Here is a 24094-nt window from a genome sequence, read left to right on the forward strand (position 1 = left end):
CTTTAAACTCAGGTTCACAAATGAGTTTTCCTTTACTAAACTGCATCTGTTGGTCTCTGTTTATAAATATAAACTAGCACTTTACTATAAAATGAAATAGTGTTTATATAAATCAAGAAAAAAGAAACACGCCAGTCACAACTGCATATGTGTACATATTTTTATATTGTGGTGTATTTACACAAAGTTAGGTTAGAGTCAGGCGTTTCCTCCATCATGTAGTGGAGTAAAAAGCAAGATATTTGAATTTGAAATGTAGTGGAGTGAAAGTAAAAAGTCGCTCAAAATGGAAATACTTCAGTAAAGTACAGATACACAAAAAAAGTACTTAAGTACAGCAACGAATGCATTGACTTTGTTACTGTCCACCACTACATCCCAATGACTGAATTAGGCAGAAATGGATGGAATTTCACTTTAATTCTCATTCTTATTCTTTTCAGACACCATCGGATGGACTTTGGATTTTGTGGTTTTTGCTTTCGTTATTGTATTTTAATTAACCATTTCCTTTTCTCTACTAGGAGGATGGATTCCCTGTTTGAGTCTTGGTTCCTCTAAAGGTTTCTTCCTCTTGCTCTCATGAGTTCTTTCTTGTCACTGTTATGCGTGGTTTGCTCATTTAAGGCCTGGACCTGGATTGCTGTAAAGTTGCTTACGCCAGTAAAAAGCTCTTTACAAATAAACTTGATTGGAAATGAATTGGGTTAAGTTGGATTGAATTGAACTGAATTGAATTTTATTCATTCTCAACGGTGTTAGGGACAGTAGGACCAGAGTGAGGGTCAGTTTTGGGTTGAGGTTAGGGTTAGGACTAGGGCAAGGTTTAGGGTTAGAGAAAAAGATGAATTTAATAGATATTTAGTTGAATGTATGCAAGATAAGCATCTACAGAGCATTTACAGTGAGCTGTCCAAATAAAGTGCTACCAAATTTGTGTCGTTTTGGCTTTTCTGCATAGAAAATCTAATTAATCAGATATCTGACACATAATTTTGCCCTCAACTTCATCAGATTTTACATACAGTATATGCTATGGGCAATTCATAATTCACATCTTATGTAGTGTTTAATATTAACAAATATTTTACACTACTGTTATGTAAATGAGACATTTGCATACTTCCTCTACAGCTAATCAATTCTGCTCTATAAATCGACAGTTTCTTGTTGATTTTCAGAAATGCAAGTCCCAAATATTATGAGTCGTACTTTGATCTTTATTCAATACATAGGTACTAACAGGACTCCATGATGCGTCTCATAGACCTGAACCTCATGGTGGAGCTCAGGCCCATGTCTCTGAAGCTCCTGTACTCTCCGGGCCTCAGGTACACCATCCTGCCTCTGTAGTGAGGCTGCTCATACATCAGCCAGTGGCCATCCATCACGTGGCAGGACTGGACGTCAGACATGCGGTAACGATCCATAAAGGAGTCACAGTCATCCATGATCTCATACATCTGTCCACCGAAGTTGTCCCTCTGATAGATCCTAATTCTGTATGGTCCTCTATGCTAAAAATAGGAAGGGAAAGTTAGTGAATGTGCCAGTAAGCATTTAAGCTTGATAGGTTTGGCATATAGACAGGGTTGAACTTTACCATTGGAATCATGCGACAGGACCTGAAACAATCACTCAAGCCCATGTGTTGGTAGTCGGAATATTCGCCCCGCCTCACAAAGTACTGGTTTCCCATGAAGTTGGAGCGGTCGTAGACCATGAAGCAGCCGCTCTCCACCCTGCAGGAGTTGCAGCGGCTCAGGTGGGAGGTCAGCTCAGCGCAGTCGCTGCTGGTCTCATAGGAGCGACCCTGGAAGTTCCTGTCCTCGTAGAAGATGATCTTTAGAAAAGAAGAACATTGTGAGTTCATTTTCAGATTAAAATCAAAAGTGTTGAGCATGTGAGACATTAAAAAACTCACTAAAAAACTAATAACTAATAACTAAAAAGTAGTTACTGTACATAGTTTCCTTACCTTGCCCATGGTCAGAAATCTGTCAGAGCAACACTACAAACGAATGACAGTCAACAGAAATGTGTAGTTTCAGATCTGCCCTTGCCCACTTTTATACCACATATAACATCCAGAGAGCCCATGCTCCCATTGTATAAAATGCTGAGTGGGTAGTAATGTACATGCCCCTCCTGTACACTGCAATTCAAAGCCGAATGCAATGGCTCATTACAGGCCATTGTATATGATTGTGTGCAAGGCCTATTTTCTATATCGCTCCTATTGTTGAGATTAAAAAAGGGAATCTTCTTGATTCTGGCTGTAATTGCGCACAAATCAAAGTTTAGAAAATAATGCATAATGAGGAAAAGCTTATGTAATCAAACTATCTATACTGTCATGTGTCATATTTAGTAAGTCAGGAAGTAATGCTCCACAGTTCCAAATAAAACCCATACAAGAATATATTTAAACTAGAAAAAAGAAGTTTGTGATCAAACTTTAAGTTGGCAAAGCCAGCTAATAACGGTTTTGGTAACTTAATAGGAATTATATAGCAATTCCAGCTGCTTGCTATGAGGTTCCTATGGTATTCCAGCTTGTTGTTAAGGTTGCTTGGTGGTTGCAAAGGTGTTGCTAGGCTGTTGCTGTGGTATACCAGGTGGTTGTTTAGGTGCAGTTAAGCTTTTGCTATACTATTCCAGGTGGTTGCTAGAGTGTTGCTAGCTGATGATCAAGCTCTTCATGCTTTTCGCCTTTGCATCATGACACTGAGCCTTAAACAAGGGGCAGTGACAGACTATTCTAGACTGACAGACAACATTACTTTATATAATATTCATTAATATTATTCGAATATGCAGCTTTGTGGCATTTTGTCATTTTTCCATGAAGAAATTCAAATACATGATGGGTACATCATATATTAAGTATAAGTAAATGATGAATATGAGCTCAAAGTGCAGACTTTCAGCTTTAATTTGAATTTACATCCATCATTTGAACAGGGATTGCAAACTTTTTCATACATAGCAGCCCCACTCCCCATTTTGAAGAGCTCAAAAGTACTTGGGCAGTTGGCTGCTTAGCAGTTCCATGGCCAGGTGTGTGTTATTCCCTCATTATTTCACTTGAAAGTAAGCATATAAAAGGTCTAGAGTTGATTTCAAGCATGGCTTTTGCATTGGAATCTGTTGCTATTAGTTCTCAATATGAAGTCCAAAGAGATGTAATTTCCAGTGAATCAAAAACACCTAACAAAGCCTATACAATTCCGGAACAACATCTTATTGACAGATAAAACGAACATCAACTTGTACCAGAATAATGGGAAGAGAAGTGTATGTCGAAGGGAAAGAACCGCTCATGGTCCAAAATACACCACCTCATCCGTCAAGCATGGTGGAGGTAGTGTTATGGCTGCATATATGGCTGCCAATGGAACTCATTGCTTTGCATTTATTGATGAAGTGACTGCTCACAAAACCAGCAGGATGAGTTGTATACTATGCTACATTATCTGCTCAGATTCAGCCAAATGCCTCAAAACAACAGTGCAGATAAACAATGACCTAAAGCCTACTGCCAGTGCAACCCAAGACCTTTTTAAGGCAAAAATGCGGACTGTTCTGCAAAGTCAGTCACCTGACCTTAATCCCTTTGAGAATGCCTCACGTGGTAAGGGCAAAAATTTAGGTTAAACGCTCCGAGAACAAGCAGGAACTGAAGACACCTGCGGTAAAGGCCTAGCAGAGCATCACCAGGGAAGAAAATTGGTGTATGGTGATGTCTATGGGTTCCAGACTTGAGATCAAGTATTGTAGAGTCAAGTATTTAAATGACAATTAAATTGATAGTTGTATTAATTTTTTTCAATCACTTTTGACTGATTGTACTCCATCATTTTGCATCTAGAAATGCACCGCCTCATTAAGTGTATACTACTACTACTGCTGATAATAATAATAAGAATATGAATAAGAATGCAACCCCATTTCCAAAAAAGTTGGGACGCTGTGCAGAATGTAAATAAAAATAGAATGCAATGATATGCAAATCATGTATACAATATTTTTAAAGGAAAATACTACAAAGACAACATATCAAATGAAATTGAGAAATTGTATTGTTTTTTGAAAAACATATGCCCACTGTAAATTTAATGCTAACAACACGTTCCAAAAAAGTTGAGACGGGGGCATGTTTACCACTGTGCTGCATCACCTCTTCTTTTAACAACACTCTGTAAGTGTTTGGGAACTGAGTCTGCAGGCAGGTCAGTTTAGCATCCGGACTCTTTTAATACAGAGTAATGCTGTTGTAATACATGCAGAATGTGGTTTTACATTGTCTTACTGAAATAATCAAGACCTTCCCTGAAAAAGACGTCATCTGGATGGCAGCATATATTGCCAAAACATGTATGTATCATTCAGCTCATTACTGGTGCCTTCACAGATGTGCACGTCACCCATGCCATGTGCACTAATGCTCCCGTACACCATCATGACTACTGGCTTTTGAACTGTGCACTGATAACAAGCTGAGTGGTCTTTAGCCCGGAGGACACAGCGTCCATGATTTTCAAAAAGAATTTCAAATATTGGTTTGTTGGACACAGGATATATATATATGGTTTATATATGGTTTCTTCTTTGTGTTTTAGAGTTTTAACTTGCATTTATGGATGCAGTGATGAACTGTTTTCACAGACAGTGGTTTTCAGAAGTGTTTCTGAGCCCATGCAGTGATTTCCACTACAGAATCATGTCTGTTTTAATGCAGTGCTGCCTGAGGGCCCAAAGATCACGGCCAGCAAATACTGGTTTTTGGCCTTATTTCTTACATACAGAGATTTCTCCAGATTCTCTGAATCTTTTAATGATATTATGTACTGTAGATGATGAAAAGCAAAAGTTCTCTGCTATTTTACACTGAGAAATCTTCTTGAATTGTTGCACTATTTGATTGTGCAGTCTTTTACAGAGTGGTGACCCCCCCCTTTATCTTTACTTCTGAAAGACACAGCCTCTCTGGGATGCTCATTTTATGCCAAATCATGTTACTGACCTGTTGCCAATCAACCACCAGGTGTTTTTTTTTACATTACACAACTTTACCAGGCTTTTGTTGCCCTGTCCCAACTTTTTTGGAACGTGTTGTTGGCATCAAATTCAAAATATATTTTTCAAAAAACACAAATATTTCTCACTTGCAACATTTCATACGTGGTCTTTATACTATTTTCAATGAAATATACGGTTTAAATGATTTGTACATCATTTCATTTTGTATTTACACTTTGCACAGTGTCCCAACTTTTTTGGAAATGGGGTGGTAATAATAATATATGAAACTTATATAGCACTTTTCAAGAACCCAAAGATGCTTACAACTATAATAAAGCATACAACCCCAGAAGAGAAACAAGAAAACACAATAGTACAAAAGCAGATGATGGAGAGCAGGTGTGATGTGGTTGTGAGAGTGAGTATGAGTGAAAGACGAGCAGCAGAGTTCTGGACCATCTGAAGCCTTGTAAGCCTCTGATTTAAAGGGGAATTCTGCCAATTTTTCAAAATTTCTGCAAAATAAATCATTCAGAAGTAAACAAAGTTTTTAAGAGTTGTTTGGTGTGTGATGGTGTAAGTGCTTCATTCTAGAGAAACTTACTGAGACAGTTGTTTACAATTTACAATCTAAACTTGGCAGCAGGGCAAGTACAGGAGGTTGTATGGCAAGAAGTGCCACTCTACAGCCACTCTGAATGATTTTCTTTACATATCAGAGCTTGAATCATGCAGAGATTTTTAAAAATGGCTAGAATTCCCTTTTTAAGCAATAAAACACGTGAGGGAGCATGTTATTGTGCCAGTTTCGTTGAGAGTTGATTTAGAGCAGTTCAGGAGTCTTATCCAGTGAGTCCAATGAGAAGGAGTCTTACCACTACGTAACATGAGAAAGTGAAGTTTCATCCAGAGTTTAATCCCAGATTCTAGCTGTCTGAGGGGGGATATTTTAATGGATTTGTTCCTGTTGTATAAAGACATTTGCACAACAGTAAAGGAAAGAGTAAAGCAAAGAAACACTGTTTCAAATATATGTTTTAATATAGGAAGTTTCTACCACCAAAAAGTAGTTCTAGCACAAGTGGTGTATTATTACCAGTGATAAGCAGTTCGATACAGGCTTGATGAAAAAAACATGCTATTATCAGATGTAGGACACATGAAGAACGCTTTTCAATCAAGCATATTGAAGTGGGTTATTTAAAATGCAGTATCTCCTCAATTAGCCTTTTATCATTTCTCTACATCTACTAAGGCTGGCAAAATGAAATGTTATGAAATAACTGTTTTTATTTTAACAACTCTATTTCACAGTCTTTAATAATCCATGATTCGCTTGATGGAGGTGAACTGTAAGCTGTCGAGAACCATGTCTCTGAAGCTCCTGTACTCTCCAGGCCTCAGGTACACCATCCTGCCTTTGTAACGTGGCTGCTCGTACATCAGCCAGTGGCCATCCGTCACGTGACAGGACAGCATGTTGGTCATGCTGTATTTGTCCTGGATAGATTCACAGTCCTCCATCACCTCATACATCTGACCTCCGAAGTTCTCTCTCTCGTAGATCTTCATTCTGTAGGAGCCCTTGTACTGCAAAGAGATTAAATACATTAGGCATGAGGCTAATGGTTCAAATGGTTCCCTAATCATTCACTGGACCCCCAATTCTAGCTTTACTGTGGATTTTACTGTGCACTGAAAAAGCATAGATAATCATTTAAAAGGCCCATATCATGGAAAAACCAAAATTTCTCACTTTTTTTTTTGCTTGATGTAGTATGTGAGCATTGTTTCAAAATGTACTCTTCACTCTCCAGTCCAGCACTTTCCAGGCTAGTTTTGAATTTAGTGTTTTGTGATGTCACAAAAACTAACATATTTACATATATTCAGCCTCCAGCAGTTTAGATTCGCCCATTCACTGATTGCTTTTTGACAGAAAAGGTACAATACTGGGCAGCCAATCAGAACATTTATATATACATATTTATAGTTGTATGCAAAAGTTTGGGCGTGCCATTTAATGAAATGTTTTGCCTTTTTCCTTGGTGAAAATCATAAAATGTGGCCCTTGCAAAAATTATGGCACATTTTATATATATTTTTTCCAATATGTTAAATGTAGCAAAGAAGTAGAAATCATGCACTAACATCTGCATTGTTCCTTGCAGAGGAGGTGTTGACTTTTTTCCTTTGAAAATACAGCATGTCTCTTGACTGGGAGTGTTAAAACTTTTGCATACAACTGCACATATATGAATCACAAAGGCACAGAAACTAAAACAGACTGTTTCATTCTAAAGGAACTAAGAGAGGTTGAAAAATGATAATGTAATTATGAATTATAGCTGTTCTTGATACATTTTGGAGCATAAGTGGACCATAGGGAAAAATAAAATACATGAAAAATGTAGGCATTTTAAATTAAGGCAAACGATTATTGTCTGGAAAATTATTGAATAAATGATATAATCATGATCCAAATTCAGTGATAAAGTGCTACATGTGAGCATTTCAGAGCTTTACCCTATAGTTCGTATTTTTCTAGTAAAGTTACTTTATAATTACCAAACAAGCTACCTTCTAATATTAATTAATCATTTATAACATGCCAGTTGGGCATTACTTTGGCCTCCAATCAAATAAAAACAAAGAACCACTGGAGGTTAAGGACGTTGCATCTCGTCCATCAAATCAACTGACTGATAAAATCAACATACCGCTTTATTTGAGAGCCGAGCGGCTGAATCTGATCCTTGCAAGCACGATGAAAAGAATTCAAAGAGAACTCAGTCAAAACTTGGTGAAGGATGTGAAAGAATGGAAGTGAACTATCTACTGTTGTCATCATATCTTCATCAGTTTTATGCTGATTTTTACATTTTAGACCTAAACATTAAGCCCGGCCTTCTTTTTGAGACATTAATACATAAAAGATGTGATGTGGTCTGAAAAACTACCATGAAACCTGCCTCGATGCCTTTGACTTATTATTCAATTATTATTTCAGGCTTTATAGGGCGACTCACAGCAGCGCACATCCACCGTATTTGAGTGTGTTTTTTCTCCTGATTCAGTAATGCTACTTTTTTCAATCTGAACAAAAAAATACATAGTACTGCTTTAGTTAGCCGGCGTTGTTCTGTTTGTACAGCCTATAGCTTATAAATAAGTGCAATCTTTTCTCCTGTTTACACTTTCGGACTAACCATAGTTCAGAATGATTGTACAAAGGAACTAATGAAATGGAGAAGCAATTAAAAACTCACATGGTACATGAAAGAGAACAAAAGAATGAAAATTTGCATAATATCAGCACTTATTAAATCTATCTTGTTATAATCAATTCAATAATACCAATTTATCAACCCAAGACTCGCACTGTATCTGTTAAACACTTTAATATTCATAGATGTGCCAATGGGTCCAACCTTCAAACCTGCTCATTGCTATAATTTAATGTTTTAAAACTTTGCTCTATACTTTTTTCATGCACACTCTTAAACATAATGATGCCTAAAGGGAGTGATGGACCTTTTTTGGAACACATCTGGTTTCCCAAACAAACTTTCAATTGAGTGAAATGAGTCAAATAAGTATAAAGGTTGAGGAACCAAAAGTGGTTTGTCAAAGGCATCACTTCAAAGAAACCTTCTGGACACCTTTATTTTCAAGAGATTTACTAAATAATAAAGCTGGATGTGGATGTCTGTGAAGTTTAAGAGGATAAATGAACTTACCAAAGGGATCATTCTACAGGATCTGATACAGTCACTAAAGCCCATCAAGCGCTGGTACTCAGGATACTCCCCCTTCCTCAGAAGGTACTGGCGTCCGACGAAGTTGGGATGGTCGTATACCACAAAGACACCGTTCTCCACACGGACAGAGTGGCAGCGGCTCAGGTGGGAGCTGAGTTCCGAGCAGTCGCTGTTGCATTCATATGAGCGACCCTGGAAGTCACGATCCTCGTAGAAGATGATCTGATGAAACAGAAGGTCACGTTCAGTCAGACTGCACAGTACATTGTGGGTCTTCCTGATATTTTCCCTGTATTTTGTTAAGCTGTGCTGTGTTTCAGAGCTAATGCAAGGAGTGTCAAGGAATTTAACAAATACTGGGTGATAAAGATGTGATTTCTCTTCAGCACACTTTCATGTCCTTGTCATGCCAATAGAAATTAACAAATAATCTGTTTTACATTTGCTTTGTGTTACCTTTCCACTCATGGCTGTTGTTATTTCATTCATGCACCTCTCTGCTCTGCCCCCTTTTATGCTTAATGCAGCTATCAAAGCATCAATGGTCCAATTGTATAAGTTCCTTAGTCAGCAATGGAGCATCAGACCTGCTGGTACTGTACACCAACATAACACACACAAACTGTACACAGTGTGCAAATAAAACTGGAGATAAAACCAAGATAAGTGATTTTTTTGATTACATAGTCCAGTCAGTAGCAGTGCTACTTTCTACAGTATCAGCTTTCCAGATACACACATACACATAAAACAAACCCTCCAGCTGCTTCTCCAAGTCCTCATAAATGTATAACATGATTGAGAAGCATGGAAAGATGGAGCAAGCAAAATAAATAGTGAGTAAAATAAATTGTAAAGAAGTGTCTTAGTTGCATTTCAGGCTGGTGCTCAATTATACGGAGTGATGCATGACAGAAATGTGGCAAATAGTGGAAAGTAGTATCTCCACTACAGGAACTGAAGGAGACGTATAGTGGAGTCATATACAAATGTTTGAAAACTGGTTAAATGACATGTTTTGTTGATTTTCTAAGTGAACATTTTTAAGTTACACATTCTCTACAGGGCTAAAGTCAAATATGCAACTTTCTGAAAATGTTTTTGTCATTTTTACCCCCAGTATGTTAAACTGAGCAAGTAAATAGTGATTGTGCATTAAAGTTAGAGCATTTGTTCTTATCTCTAATCAACAAAACATACTTCGACTGGGGCGCCCAAACATTTGCACACGACCGTATATCAATGGGCTAGTAAGGCTGTATTGAATGGCCATATGATCTAACTGACACCGTCTTACCAATGACCACATCATTATTCACAAATTGGTACACAGCTGCATCTTGGCATCTCTAACTCTCCTAACCTTTTAGTCCAGTATTGCAGACTTGATTACTGCACATCATCATTGTGGTCATTTGATTTTTGGTCCTTTTCACACTCCAAACTGTTGCAAATGTGCACAGAGTGTAAACAACTTATCTGTATATTCCACTGATGTTAATGCTATTGGCGAATTTCACAGTGTAGTCAGTCGAAATGACCCTGATGTAATGCTGTTTGTTGTTACAGGATGGCCTCAGCCTCATTGTCTATGGCATTTAAAAGACTGTCCTTACGTATGTTAGCTCATATAAAGCATGTGTAAAACTTAACTAGGCCCGCCACATTCAAAGAATCTTAGCTGACAATGAATTGTTATACAAATAGCCACGATTAACAATTTATTTGTCTTTTTGTTCATTTTAGTCCATTGTTATTGTAGAAGCATAGCAAACGTACATAGGGAAATAAACATTGCAATCTTGCTTGCCAGTTAGTTTAACCTCTTAGAATCAGAATCAGAATCAAGCTTTATTGGCCAGGTATGCTTATGCATACAAGGAATTTGGTTTTGGTTACAGGAGCTCACAGTGCACAGTACCAGACAGACATTTACATGTAGTGGGGCTCCAGCACCCCACCGTGACCCAGGAAGATAAGCGGTTTAGATGATGTGATGTGAAAATAAAACATGCATTCCTACCATCACTCTCTCAAACACACACAGTCATACCTGTAAACCTTACATTGTGCAAAGTATGGGTCTAAAGTTAAAGTGCTGAGTGCAGCAGCAGTTAAAAGGGTGTATAGTGGCAGAGAAAGGGATCAGTGAGGTAACAGTCTGATAAGTGGGGTAATAAGGCAAGTAAGTAAGATGCTAGAATAAACACTGCTAATACTAACTAGGTTGTACTGACATTATATACCAGTGACATTGCATGGGTGGAGACAGTTCACTCGTTGACGAATGAGAAAGATTGTAACGCTCAGTGTGACAACTGTTTATGGGGAAAGTCCTGCCCTTCAATAAAAAGAGCCAACCGGCTTACTGCTTAACCTCTTAAAATCCCAGGCTTATTACATACTAAGGTTTAATATTCAGTGACTGCAGGGACTTCAGTGCAAACTGGCTGAGCTATTCTTAGGTCATAGAAAGGTGTAACAAAACTTTGGGCCTGCCGGTGGGCCCTGGCCATTTAATAAGATATATACCATGACCTGTCTCGTAGAACATGTATATGTATGTCTACTTTCTTTTATAATGTATATCTATTTGATGAAAACAAATAGCCACATTCACATTTTTGGAGCAATTCTTAGTGCAGAAACTATGCATTCTGCCTTGTGGAAATGGCCTTGTCTTATCCATCATCACTTGTAGATGTATTTGCAGCTGTGTGATGACAAGAGTTCCCACAATTCTGCATTCTAAAGTATTAGCATGTGAGCAGCCATGTATATTCATGTGTGGATCCTCCCATTTGTTGCCTCTTTTTGTATTTGTGCCAGGGCTTTTAAGCTGAAGGGAGCTGCTCATACACACGATACAAGTAAGAAAGATAAGGTTTTTTTTTCACTGCTAATTTGGGTGTATCAACCCAGCAACACAGCTCACAGCTGAAGAAACTCTATAAGGAGGTGTCAGAGTGGTCAGATAAACCAGCACAAGACCAGCATAAACCAGCAGAGACCAGTTTAGACCAGCATGGACTTTGTGCTGGTCTGTGCTGGTTTTTTCTGTAGAGCTGTTAATGCTTGATCCTGATTTTGATGGCAAAAACTTTGTCTATTTATGGTTGAATCTCTGGTGTTAAATCAGCATGTACACTAAATCAGCCCTTACAGCACTGCATTCAATTTAGATTAGCTTTGTAGTTTCAGTGCTAATGTTTTATTGTGCACGCTGCAGTGCCGCCTCTGAATGGGCACCGGAGTCTAAAATGCTTACATTGTCACATAATTTCCATATACGTCCTTTGACTTTTACAATATAGAGTGTCGACTCAGGGATTCCATTCAGTGACCAGTGTGATCAACCATTGAGCTATAAAAGCACAAGCGGCACGTACAGTAAAACAATTCGACATTAGGGATTACAATACATTGCTGTGACCATGGGCAGGGTAAGAGGCATTTTCATTGGTCTTTCTTCTTTCTCATTTGGTCTGATATGATATCAACGATATCCACTTCTCTTCACTGAGATAAATTGAGGTCTCATTTATTATAATAACAGAAAAAAAAATTCCAAAATGACAAAAGAAGGCAAAATCTTTGAACTTTTAATGTCAGTTTATGTAAATAGATTTAATTCCAAGTCATTTAGGAGCATTTCTATTAGTTCTATCATCATGAAACTTTCACAGAATATAAGGTATATAAGTTCAAATGATGGAGAAAAAAGAAATTGGACAAAAATGGAGATTTATTTTTTGGACAGTGATGATATTTAAGAACCAGTGTAAATATACAGCTACACTGATGGATGTATCTCTGAATATATCTGATCTTGTTTCCTTTCCAGATCATCTTCTACGAGGACAAAAACTTCCAGGGTCGCTCCTATGAGACCAGCAGCGACTGCGCTGAGCTGACCTCCTACCTGAGCCGCTGCAACTCCTGCAGGGTGGAGAGCGGCTGCTTCATGGTCTACGAGAGGCCCAACTTCATGGGCCATCAGATGCTGGCACGGAGGGGAGAATACCCCGACAACCAGCGTCTGATGGGAATGAGTGTGAGCGACTGCATCCGCTCTTGCAGAATGATCCCAATGGTAAGAGGTTTAGTACTGTATATCTAAAAGCTTCTAGAGGCTAAAAATGACCAAAAAATTTCTAATTTCTAATTTCTGTTTACAATAAGACATACATCTTGTGAATGAGCCTCTATGAATCAGCTTTTTGAGTTCAGTCATTGTTATGTGGCATTTGATGTACTAATGTCCACTAATGACCACACATGTAGCATTTTAATGAATTACTACCAATTTTTTAAGGTTTGGGGTTAGTTCATTAAGAGATTATAAAAAGCTTGAAATATCTGCGCTGAGAGAGAGGTTTTGTGTTTTTTTAGTAATTATTTACCCGAATAACATCAGTAATCCTGAGTTTTTTCTGTATTTCTGTCTGAAACAGCATCGTGGCCCCTTCAGAATGAGGATCTATGAGAAGGAGAACTTCGGAGGCCAGATGCACGAGGTCATGGATGACTGTGACTCCTTCGTGGACCGCTACCACATGTCCGATATCCAGTCCTGCCACGTGATGGACGGCCACTGGCTGATGTATGAGCAGCCTCACTACAGAGGCAGGATGGTGTACCTGAGGCCTGGAGAGTACAGGAGCTACAGAGACATGGGAATGAGCTCCATGATGAGATTCAGCTCCATGAGGCGCATCATGGAGACCTGTTAGTGTGATTAACTTCAATGAAATAAAATGTTCAAATATCCTGGCGTTCCATTATTACTTCTGACACTGGTGACGTGCAAATATGGATTCTGTAGAGTTTGCAGTGATGCCTTCAACCACATTCTGTCCCTGAATCACCACTGAAAGACTGAGAGCTCCTAAGTAGCACAATATTATCAGTTGTTATTGATAGTGAATGAAAGACGAAAGCTAAAAAAAACGAATTTATGTAGCTCCAAAATTCATTCTCAAGTAATTATGCGCACTATAATAATGGCATAATAAGATTATTACAAATGAAAGCTCTACTGTGATTTGCCAATTGTAAGGCAACAATGGCAAACACTAAGAATATAATAAATCACAAGGTAAACGCCTCACTCTTGAAGTGCAAGTATCAGTAAATTTAAGGTGGCAGTGGATTTAAGGTATCAGTAAATTAAAGGTGGCTGTGAATTTAATGTATCAGTAAATTTAAGGTGGCAATGTATTTAAGGTATCAGTAAATTTAAGGTATCAATGAATTTAAGGTAACAGTGTGTTTAATAGCATAGCAACCACATAGCAACACTTTATCAAGCACCTTGGACACCATAACAACCACCTAATGTCAAATGGCAGTTACATACAGTTTCATACAGTAACCCATAAAATTCATTCACATTCACACAAATTTGCTATATTGGCTGCTGAACAGAATTGATAGAATATTAACTGTTCATCAAAGTCAGTTTCCTTTATGTATGAGACATAATACAGCTAATCATTGCTAATGTTGCTAATGTGTAGGACTCAGTTATTTTGGTGTTACATTTGTGAAAGAAACTCATATTATGCTTTGTAAAGATGTGGCAGTTCAGACATCTGTTGGGAAAGTTGTTGAGGTAGTTTATGTAAATTATTAGTCATTAGGTGCAGGGTGGGTCGTAGGCCTAGAAGCTACAGATGGTTCCCGGTAAACTTATCAACTAAAAAGAAAAATCAAATTGTTATGGATGAAAAACAGCTAGTTATATGTGACCCTGTACATGACCTCTAACCACTGTTAGCCATGTCAGCATTTTGAGTAAAATAGCTAACAACTGTCTCTTTTCCCTAAAAATTAACAGAAAGCTTTCTGACAAGCAGTTTCCTTGCAACCCTGCTAGAAGAAACAGCATAGACCAGCATAGCTGATCACCAGCGAAACCAGAATATCGCTGTTGTCGGGAAAAAAACTTGTATCTCCAAAATGGTAACTTTACAGGAAAAGGAAAAAACCTACTTTACTTTTAATGTGGGCGGCACGGTGGCGCAGTGGGTAGCCTCACAGCAAGTAGGTCTGGGTTTGATTCCCTGGCTGGGTGACCAGGGTCCTTTCTGTGTGGAGTTTGCATGTTCTCCCCGTGTCTGCGTGGGTTTCCTCCGGGTGCTCTGGTTTCCTCCCGCAGTCCAAAGACATGCAGTGAGACAAATTGGACACGCTAAGTTGCCCCTAGGTGTGAATGTATATGTCTGTCTGTCTGCCCTGCGATGGACTGGTGACCTGTCCAGGGTGTATCCTACCTCCCATTCAGTGACGGCTGGGTTAGGCTCCAGCTCCCCCCATGACCCAGAAGGATAAGTGGCTTAAAGGATGTACTTTTAATGTAAGTCATTTTGGGCCATTTCTTTTGGTCCATTCATCATGAAATTTATACACAATGTAAAAGGCAAAAAATGACAAAAATGGAGATACAAAGTTTTTTTCCGACAACAGCAATATGTTGTGTTTTGGATGCTGGTATGCTGGTCAACCAGCAAGTCTATGCAGGGTGACCAGCTAAACCAGCACCAGACCAGCGTAAACGAGCCTAAACCAGCTTAGACCTGCATGGAATTCATGTGGATCTAAGCTGTATTTTTCAGTAGGGAAGTCTGTTCCTTACTGAACAAAGAAACCAGTAAATGCTATGCTAATTTCGGATTCTACTTCGAACAGTTCTCAGCTGGTTTGAGGCTTGTTGTTGGCTCTTGTTTTTCTGGTGGATGAAAAGGAAAAACACACAAAAGTAATGAAATTTGAACTTTTATTGGCCTACATTTTGCTCAGACAATTAATTGCAGGAGTCCATGATGCGCCTCATGGAGCCGAACCTCATCATGGAGCTCATTCCCATGTCTCTGTAGCTCCTGTACTCTCCAGGCCTCAGGTACACCATCCTGCCTCTGTAGTGGGGCTGCTCGTACATCAGCCAGTGGCCGTCCATCACGTGGCAGGACTGGATGTCGGACATGCGGTAGCGGTCCATGAAGGAGTCACAGTCATCCATGACCTCGTGCATCTGGCCTCCGAAGTTCTCCCTCTCGTAGATCTTCATTCTGAAGGGGCCATGGTGCTGCTCAGTTTGAGAGAGGTTACAAAAACAGACGTGTAATGTAAGTTGGCATCTGCCACTCCATCTTTTGCAACTACTACTATTGGTTTAATGAAAAAATGAAATGACCAATTGAATGTAGTGGTCTACCTGAGGGATCATACGGCAGGATCTGATGGAATCGATCATGCCCATGCGCTGGAAGTCAGAATACTCGCCCCTTCTCAGGAAGTACTGGTTCCCCATGAAGTTGGAGCGGTCGTAGACCATGAAGCAGCCGCTCTCCACCCTGCAGGAGCTGCAGCGGCTCAGGTAGGAGGTCAGCTCAGCGCAGTCGCCGCTGGTCTCATAGGAGCGACCCTGGAAGTTCCTGTCCTCATAGAAGATGATCTGAGAGATCAAATAATATTTAGCTTATGTTTTACAGGATTTCATTTGGCAGCTTTATATCTCCAAAATGGACCAAGAGAAAGAAATCTTATGTTTTCTGCCCACATGATGTAAAGGGCAGGAGGCATTTTTCATAAACGTAATGTAAAAAAATTGCATGGATTTGATACAACAGACATATATGTTCTCTATATTGGCGGTCATCATTTCTGGTCCAGGAGGGCCGGAGTCCAGTTTGGAGATTTCCCAGCTCTACCACACCAACTATGCCTGGCAGTTGTTGAGTTGAATCAGATGTGTTTGAGCAGTAAAATCACCAAAATGTCCTGGACTCCAGCCCTCCAGTACCAGAAGTGATGACCCCTGCTCTATGGAACACTGGTCAGCTTTCCTAATTGAATTTTACCAGCTTTACTAAGAAAAGTCACAAATGTCGTACAAATCGTCCTGTGGCTGTCCAGCATGAGATGGAGCTCACTCGTCTATAAACATGCTGACTTACCTTGCCCATGGTTGATTCGGCGCTGGGATGATGTCCAGCAGGCCGTGGTCCACCGTAGCTTTTATACTTGATAGGCTTTGCAATGGCTTTTTGTTATTCAAATAGCCAAACCTGATGAATAAGCAGGTCGGTCTTTTCTGTTAATTTCTGTCTCTATCACAGGCTTCCAGCTGCAGAAGCACAGTGTTCTGGATGCAAGCCATTACTGCCCGCCCCACACTCGCTACCCTGAACTAGCGTAACCTGCTTATTAATTCTTTTTAGACACTCTGGAAGGGTTTTTTTATTTGTTTGTTTAGTGGTTTATTTAGCCTGTCCTAAGATGGGTTATCAGATAATTGTTATACTGTGATATACAGTAATTCCATAAAATTATATAGGCATACAGAAATACACAGAATTAAAAAAATATTAGAAATCTTACAATGTTTTAAAAGAAATTTAGGAAAGTTTGGCTCCACAACAACCCAGATAAGGATGCAAACATATGACGCCAGTTTCCAAGAGTTAAGTAGTAAACGTAATTGGAAGTTTGAATGCATTACGCCCTGAATGTAGAATGTATTATGACCCTCAATGTCATTTCCGACAGGCATTGGTGGGAACAATATGCTCATCACCATGACAACCATATGTTGTGGTGGAATGTCAACAGTCTGAGGTGGGAAGTTAGCAGAGGGGGTGATGTTTGGGTTAGGGCACCGTGACTCAGCTCACATTTGTTTTCCTTTCTCTTTTTGTAATGGTACATACATGTTTTTGTATATACTTATGTATATTTGTATGTTCATGTATATATTTAGACCTTAATTCTAATCCTAATTCAGGGACAAGGATGGTGGAATCTTAAAACTGTTTCTAAGGTGGAGCTAGTCAAAATAAGACAGTACTTACACTGATCCTCTGAAGGCCGTGAATAGAGCCTCAGATTAGAAGACAGTCTTCAGGATGAAAACTTGAGCCGTGGTGTGACTGTTGGTACAGTTTACAGGAGCAGTATGGATGAGTGGCCTTAGGCCTTTATACTATTCACTACAGTGCACTGCCAATTGTTTAATTCAGAGTCATTAAATTGGAACAAAGAGAAATCAAACTTGAACAAATCACTTTGCTGAGATGCAAATCGGAGTAATTTAGGTAACAATCGGTTTCCCGTCATCGGCACATTTTGTTTACGATAAATACTTTCCCCCCGCTGCAGGGCGGACAAGGAGCTTCAGCGGAGCAAGCATGGGCAAGGTCAGTGAAGTCCAGCTTGACTGCAGCTTCTAGGGGATAACAAGCTTGTTGGTGTTAGTTAGTTTGCACAGCTTAAAGACCAGCCTGAAGACAGGATGAAGGTGTTTGTTGAAAAGGTTCATTTCTGTATTCGGTTAAAATGTAAGGTTTGTCATTTTTACAAAATGATGTTTCGGGATAAATGTGACAAAAATTTCCTGGAGCCATTTATACAGAGGTGTAGACTGTTAATGTAACAGAATGTAACCCGGTTAGTAACAGCCTACATCTTGGCCCTGTTGTCTTCTGTTATAAAGCAAATGAGTTGGCATATTACAAAATCTTGAGGTAAGTATTACAATGAACTGTTAATGTAACTTCACACCAGCTGTGTGCACTTGAGGGTATGAATGGGGTGGAGAAATTTAGAAAAAAAAATTGGTGAGCGCTTCCTTTGACTTCTCTCTCTCCTTGCTGCCAGATCACATTCTTCGAGGAGAAAAACTTCCAAGGCCGTTGCTATGAGACCAGCGGCGACTGCGCAGACCTGCTCTCTTTCTTCAGGCGCTGTAACTCTATCCGGGTGGAGAGCGGCTGCTGGGTGCTGTATGAGAAACCCAACTACAAGGGCTATCAGTACATCCTGAGTCCGGGGGACTACGCTGACCACCAGCAGTGGATGGGCTTCAGCGACAGCATCGGATCCTGCCGCTCCATCAAAAACGTGAGAGATGCACAAAATAGCTCATTCATTTGTTCTTTGATTCATCGATTCATTCATTCACTGTATGTCAGTGCCGCATATGCTTTAATGCATGACTGTTTCTTTCCCAAAGAGAACCTGTAGGACATTAAAAGCTGAAAATGTGCAGAAAGAGGGAAGATATTTATTCACATTGTCTCCTGCAAGTGTGCTCTGGTCATTTAAAGGAGAATTCCACTGTTTTTTCTTTATTTCTGCATGATTTAAATGTTCAAATGTAAACAAAGTCCTTCAGGGTGGTTTGATGTGAAATGGTTCACTGTAGAGAAACTTACCAGCTCAGATATCTTTACAGATATCTTACTTACTGGTTTACTATCCAAAACAAATATACATGTTAATAATGGTGAAATAGAAGTAAATCTGAAAAAAAAAAATCTTTGAGAATTACTTAACCTTATAATCTGCTACGAATGGCTTTTAAAAATATATATATTAGGCCAAAACCTTCTCAAAACTATTGTAAACCAATGTTTCTTCACAATTTCATGTAATAACTTTCTATGAGGGAGCTTTTAGAGGCATTAACTCTTTGAACATCCTATCACTACCACTGTAAACAATTCTGACTCGGTAAGTGTCTAGAATGGAGCATTTAACATCAAACCACTCTGCCTTTTTGACTTTGTTTAAATCTTGCCCATTCAATTACACAGAAATTTTGAAAAATTTTAGAACGTTTTTCATTTCTTTGCATACTTTCTATCACTACATGATATAGCTAGTGAACTATAACAATATCTGGCTGAAATATTTGCAATGTTAGACAAGTGAGCATAGTGGAGCCTCAGGCTTTCACTGTGTCTGCTTTAAAAACTAGTGGACAATACCTGGAAACCATAAAGGTTCAACCATATGTACCAAACTGACCATCCTAAGATGCCAAGAGAGTGTTTTAAAGAGGAATACTCAAAATTTTAATAAAATTTTATTTCATTAGGGTCAATTTTAGCTATGAATTGTTATCAACAAAGATAATAGGAAATTAACGCTTGCTGTGGTTTTGCCTGCAGGTCTATGGTAACACATGGAGGCTGAGGCTGTACGAAAAGCCAGATTTCGGAGGTCAGACGGTCGAGTGCACTGAGGATTGCCCTTCCGTCCACGAGGCCTTCAAGTTACGGGAGGTCTACTCCTGTGTGGTGCTGCAAGGCGCCTGGGTCTTCTATGAGCTGCCTGGCTACAGAGGCCGCCAGTACTTTGTGGAGCGCGGGGACTACAGGAAGTACAGCGACTGGGCCGCGCCCAACCCAGTGCTGGGCTCCTTCCGCAGAATCACTGAGCTTTAGAACTCAGTATGAAACATGGGCTTCAGCCACACAACCAGAGCAATAAAGCAAAAGCTCAAACATGACCAGTTTGTGGTGACTCATCAATTAAGTTTTCAAATCCAGTAAAAATGGAAACAATAAATAGTGTCTATGGGTCATCAGTCCATGGCAAATTACCGAGGTCACATGAAAATTCATGCAAAAGCCTCTATTTATTTCTTGCAATCATGCAAAATTTCAAATCTGTGCTCCAAATAGTTTTTTAGTTATGAATTTTCAAAGTTTGACCCAGCAGGTACTAAATTGCATCTTAAGCATTGTTTTTATGTAATTACATAATGACTGAACTGAAATACTGACGGGATATAAATACACTAACAATAATATTTCACTTTAAACCAACTGGTTTCTTGCTAATAAATTCCCACAATGATTAGTTCATGTAAAACTAGAATGTCAAATCTTTTATCTTTGAAATGTAATTTTAATCATTTTAAATAATTTAGTTTTTACATAATATTTTTACTTCTAAGTCAAATGTACAGTAAACATTAATTTCTGTAAGTTATATATTTTAGCCACACCTGGAATTCTTGACCCAATATTTCTGAAAAAGGGATATTTTTAAAGAAAGTTTTATTTAAAACATTCACATATAAAAAATACTGACATGCCATGGCTACTTTATTGTGTCATATTTTTTGATCATGGGATACTTGCCTAACAAGCCTAATTGGAAGAAATAGTAAAACAATAAATACAATACAGTCATATACAAATTACATAGTTGGTTGATTTTCTAAGAGGAAATAAGTTAATAAGTTCGCATCCTCTACAGAGAATACACTTTAATACAACAGGTTTCTGCAGGTTTTAGAGCATAATTTATATTAATTTGCTGAGTTTAACTGTTGCTTTTGCTGAGCTCTAAGCCTGAGTAGACTGATAAATCAATGTGATGATCAGTTATTAATCTTAGTGTTACTGAGCTCTACTAAAGCCTGAGTAGACTGATAAATCAATGTGATGATCAGTTATTAATCTCAGTGTTACTGAGCTCTGCTAAAGCCTGAGTAGACTGATAAATCAATGTGATGATCAGTTATAAATCTCAGCGTTACTGAGCTCTGCTGAAGTCTGAGTAGACTGATAAATCAATGTGATGATCAGTTATTAATCTCAGCATTACTGAGCTCTGCTAAAGCCTGAGTAGACTGATAAATCAATGTGATGATCAGTTATAAATCTCAGCGTTACTGAGCTCTGCTGAAGTCTGAGTAGACTGATAAATCAATGTGATGATCAGTTATTAATCTCAGCGTTACTGAGCTCTGCTGAAGTCTGAGTAGACTGATAAATCAATGTGATGATCAGTTATTAATCTCAGCATTACTGAGCTCTGCTAAAGCCTGAGTAGACTGATAAATCACCCCACTGCTGCGCTCTCTTCACTGGCTTCCTGTAGCTGCACGCATCAGATTTAAAACCCTTATGCTTGCCTACAAAGCCAAAAATGGACCAGCCCCTCCCTACTTGATGGCAATGGTCAAATCTCGAACTGTACCACGAGCCCTTCGAGCTTCGAGTACAGCTCGGCTTGACCCGCCATCCTTCAAAGCGCGCGGAAGGCAAACATCTAGACTGTTCTCTGTGCTGGCACCCAGGTGGTGGAACGAACTCCCACTGGCCGTCCGTACAGCAGAGTCTCTCGCTGTCTTCAAACGCAGACTGAAGACACACCTGTTTATTCAGCACTTAAATGAGCACTAAATTAAGTATTGATTGTAATGTATTGTACAGCACTTATGTATTGTATTGTATTGTATTGCACTGTTCTGTGTTTAACTCTGTCCCTTTTCACTAGGTGTCAATGACCTTCTGATTCTAGCAGTATCTAAGTTTAGGACTGTCTTTCTCTCTAACCTATTGGTAGCTAGCAAAGATTCTTTCTCTGGATAGACAAAGCACTTTTTGTAAGTCGCTCTGGATAAGAGCGTCTGCTAAATGATGTAAATGTAAATGTAAATGTAAATAAATCAATGTGATGATCAGTTATTAATCTCAGCGTTACTGAGCTCTGCTAAAGCCTGAGTAGACTGATAAATCAATGTGATGATCAGTTATTAATCTCAGTGTTACTGAGCTCTGATAAAGCCTGAGTAGACTGATAAATCAAAGTGATAATCAGTTATTAATCTCAGTGTTACTGAGCTCTGCTAAAGCCTGAGTGGACTGATAAATCAATGTGATGATCAGTTATTAATCTCAGTGTTACTGAGCTCTGAGCTCAAATAAACAAACATTACTCACCACTGCCCTCTAAAGGTGTTATCGCTCCAGTCAGAAGTTATAGCTTTTGTTGCTTTTGTAAGAGACCTACGACGTTTCAATAAATGTGTTTTCTGATTTATTTTATTTACATATATTTGCCTCAACCCAAATGATGGAAACTCACTCAGTTCACATTCTGTTGTATTTAATGTATTTAATGTATTTTCTGATGGGAAATTAAATAAAGTATGTTATCTGATTTTTGCACAGTACTGAATAGCTTTATAGTTCAAAAGGCAACTGTAACTGTTAATTATATTGTAAAGATAAAACAATATTATTATTGAATTTTTTTGGATGATAAATCAGATCTAAACTTGAGTTCACCTAAAGTACATAAAGTATATGCCAACATTTACACTAATAAAAAGAGACATATAAAGAACTAAAAGCTGTTTAACTGACTTCTGAGTGTAGAATTTTAATACCATTGCTACATATCCTACATGACCTTCTGTTCCTTTTTTTGTTTTGTTTTGTTCTTTGAAAATTGACAAGGATTGGAAATAATATTGAAGGGTCATTCTACAGAAACGTCCACTTTTCTATCTATCCGTAGGTGTCACTGGTGTTACCAATCCTCATTGGTGTTACACATAAGAAAGGTAACACCAGAGACATTTTTAATGAAAAATGCATTTTACAAAATGGTTGCTACAGAGCATCAAACCACATGTTGTAAATAATGGAATATCCATCAAAAAATATGTAATTTAATCCTTTTGTATTCCATTTTTTCACAACTACCTAAGAATAAAGTAGGTGACTTCAACTAAAACCTTCATATGAAATCATGAGCTAAATGTTGAGCTACATGTTTTTACTTCAAAATATGGCCTCAGCCTTTACACATAACTGTGAAGACGAGTTCTTCTGTGGTGCTTGGAATTCTAGATCATTGATTTAAAAACCAATATTGATTAAATTGAGGCTCAATAAGGTGTAACTGTAACTGTCTTACTGTTTTATTTTAAAATATGAATAAATTGTAACCCTAACATGTTTTTCAAGTGTAATATATCTGTAAACACTAGGGACACAAAAATGGACGTTTCTTTAGAATGACCCTGAAAATATAAAACTAGTCTGACTGGCAAGACTATATCTCAAAACACAATATCTGTGGCTAGTTTGGGCTGAGATGGCATCTGCTTGTCCAGATCTCACCAATTTAGTGGGTGTCCGCCTTTGGCAGGCAAGACACTGGCATCATTGTTCAGTTGTACTGAGTCTGGGCTCCTCAACAAGCTGTTGAAGAGTCCTGGGGCAAACTGGCCTGACCTCGTGCCCAGTTCCCAATTTCTCTCATAGCTCTGCTCTGGTTTTGAAGGGAACAATTGTTTTCAGTAAAGAAACTAAAAGCTCTATTTTCCCAAGTGCCCCAGATTTTTCTCAGAGCCTTTCAAGCAGCTTTACAGGCATTTAGCAGTTGCATTAAGGAACTTAGGAAGAAGGTAACTATAAATTGGTTCAGAGCTTTTTTCTAATATTGAGATTCTATGAAGATGAGTGGTGTCAGATTTGAGTCGGAGTAGATCACACCCTCATAACAGGTACTCTGACCATTATGGACTCACAAGTTGACCTTTCAGTGTGTTAGCCTCTGAACACTGTTGAGCTAGCTTTGCTCTTCTACAGTGGGCCAACATTTTGTAGATGTTGGAGATACACAGTACGGTTCTCCAGAGCTCTAGTCTGATTAAAATCTTAAAGCCTTTGGAAATTCACTAAGTCTCAATCAGAGTAAGGAAAAATATCTCAAATGTA

General features: G+C 38.7%; 5 protein-coding genes across 6 annotated transcripts; 2 read left to right on the plus strand and 3 right to left on the minus strand.

The window, feature by feature from the left end:
- Positions 1-1238: 1238 nt before the first annotated feature.
- On the minus strand, positions 1239-3054 carry LOC118807433 (gamma-crystallin M3-like). The gene is made up of 4 exons (XM_036569444.1): positions 3026-3054; positions 1979-1997; positions 1604-1843; positions 1239-1517 (listed from the first exon to the last, which is right to left on the minus strand). The coding sequence occupies exons 1-4, from the start codon at positions 3052-3054 to the stop codon at positions 1239-1241; spliced, it is 567 nt and encodes a 188-aa protein (XP_036425337.1).
- Positions 3055-6342: 3288 nt separating this feature from the next.
- On the minus strand, positions 6343-9266 carry LOC118807857 (gamma-crystallin M3-like). The gene is made up of 3 exons (XM_036570004.1): positions 9243-9266; positions 8766-9008; positions 6343-6615 (listed from the first exon to the last, which is right to left on the minus strand). The coding sequence occupies exons 1-3, from the start codon at positions 9252-9254 to the stop codon at positions 6343-6345; spliced, it is 528 nt and encodes a 175-aa protein (XP_036425897.1). The 5' UTR covers positions 9255-9266.
- Positions 9267-11110: 1844 nt separating this feature from the next.
- Positions 11111-13519, plus strand: LOC118807856 (gamma-crystallin M3-like). 2 transcript variants are annotated; one of them, XM_036570002.1, is made up of 3 exons: positions 11111-11119; positions 12631-12879; positions 13241-13519. In XM_036570002.1, exons 1-3 carry the CDS (start codon positions 11111-11113, stop codon positions 13517-13519), a joined length of 537 nt encoding a protein of 178 aa, XP_036425895.1. The 2 variants fall into 2 exon arrangements, with proteins under 2 accessions (XP_036425895.1, XP_036425896.1); XM_036570003.1 differs by lacking the exon at positions 11111-11119 and adding an exon at positions 12221-12229.
- Positions 13520-15591: 2072 nt separating this feature from the next.
- LOC118807434 (gamma-crystallin M3-like) lies at positions 15592-23893 on the minus strand. The gene is made up of 4 exons (XM_036569445.1): positions 23870-23893; positions 22118-22139; positions 16003-16253; positions 15592-15873 (listed from the first exon to the last, which is right to left on the minus strand). The coding sequence occupies exons 1-4, from the start codon at positions 23891-23893 to the stop codon at positions 15592-15594; spliced, it is 579 nt and encodes a 192-aa protein (XP_036425338.1).
- Positions 17975-20079, plus strand: LOC118807858 (gamma-crystallin M2-like). The gene is made up of 3 exons (XM_036570005.1): positions 17975-17983; positions 18444-18686; positions 19739-20079. Exons 1-3 carry the CDS (start codon positions 17975-17977, stop codon positions 20012-20014), a joined length of 528 nt encoding a protein of 175 aa, XP_036425898.1. The 3' UTR covers positions 20015-20079.
- Positions 23894-24094: the final 201 nt, after the last annotated feature.

Source organism: Colossoma macropomum, unplaced genomic scaffold (genome assembly GCF_904425465.1).
Source record: "Colossoma macropomum unplaced genomic scaffold, Colossoma_macropomum, whole genome shotgun sequence".
NCBI lineage: Eukaryota > Metazoa > Chordata > Actinopteri > Characiformes > Serrasalmidae > Colossoma > Colossoma macropomum.

Coding starts and splice junctions, on each gene's coding strand:
- LOC118807434 (XM_036569445.1), bottom strand. CDS start 23,893: ATGGTCAGAGTACCTGTTATGAGG. Junction 22,140..23,869: donor TCAGAGTACCTGTTATGAGG/GTGTGATCTACT, acceptor GCTTTATCAGAG/CTCAGTAACACTGAGATTAA. Junction 16,254..22,117: donor CAGTAACACTGAGATTAATA/ACTGATCATCAC, acceptor CTAAATATTATT/TGATCTCTCAGATCATCTTC.
- LOC118807858 (XM_036570005.1), top strand. Junction 18,687..19,738: donor CCTGCCGCTCCATCAAAAAC/GTGAGAGATGCA, acceptor TTTTGCCTGCAG/GTCTATGGTAACACATGGAG.
- LOC118807857 (XM_036570004.1), bottom strand. Junction 6,616..8,765: donor CCTGTAGAATGATCCCTTTG/GTAAGTTCATTT, acceptor ATCTCTTTGCAG/TACAAGGGCTCCTACAGAAT.
- LOC118807856 (XM_036570002.1), top strand. Junction 12,880..13,240: donor CTTGCAGAATGATCCCAATG/GTAAGAGGTTTA, acceptor TGTCTGAAACAG/CATCGTGGCCCCTTCAGAAT.
- LOC118807433 (XM_036569444.1), bottom strand. CDS start 3,054: ATGGAACTGCTAAGCAGCCAACTGCCCAA. Junction 1,518..1,603: donor CCTGTCGCATGATTCCAATG/GTAAAGTTCAAC, acceptor TCCTATTTTTAG/CATAGAGGACCATACAGAAT.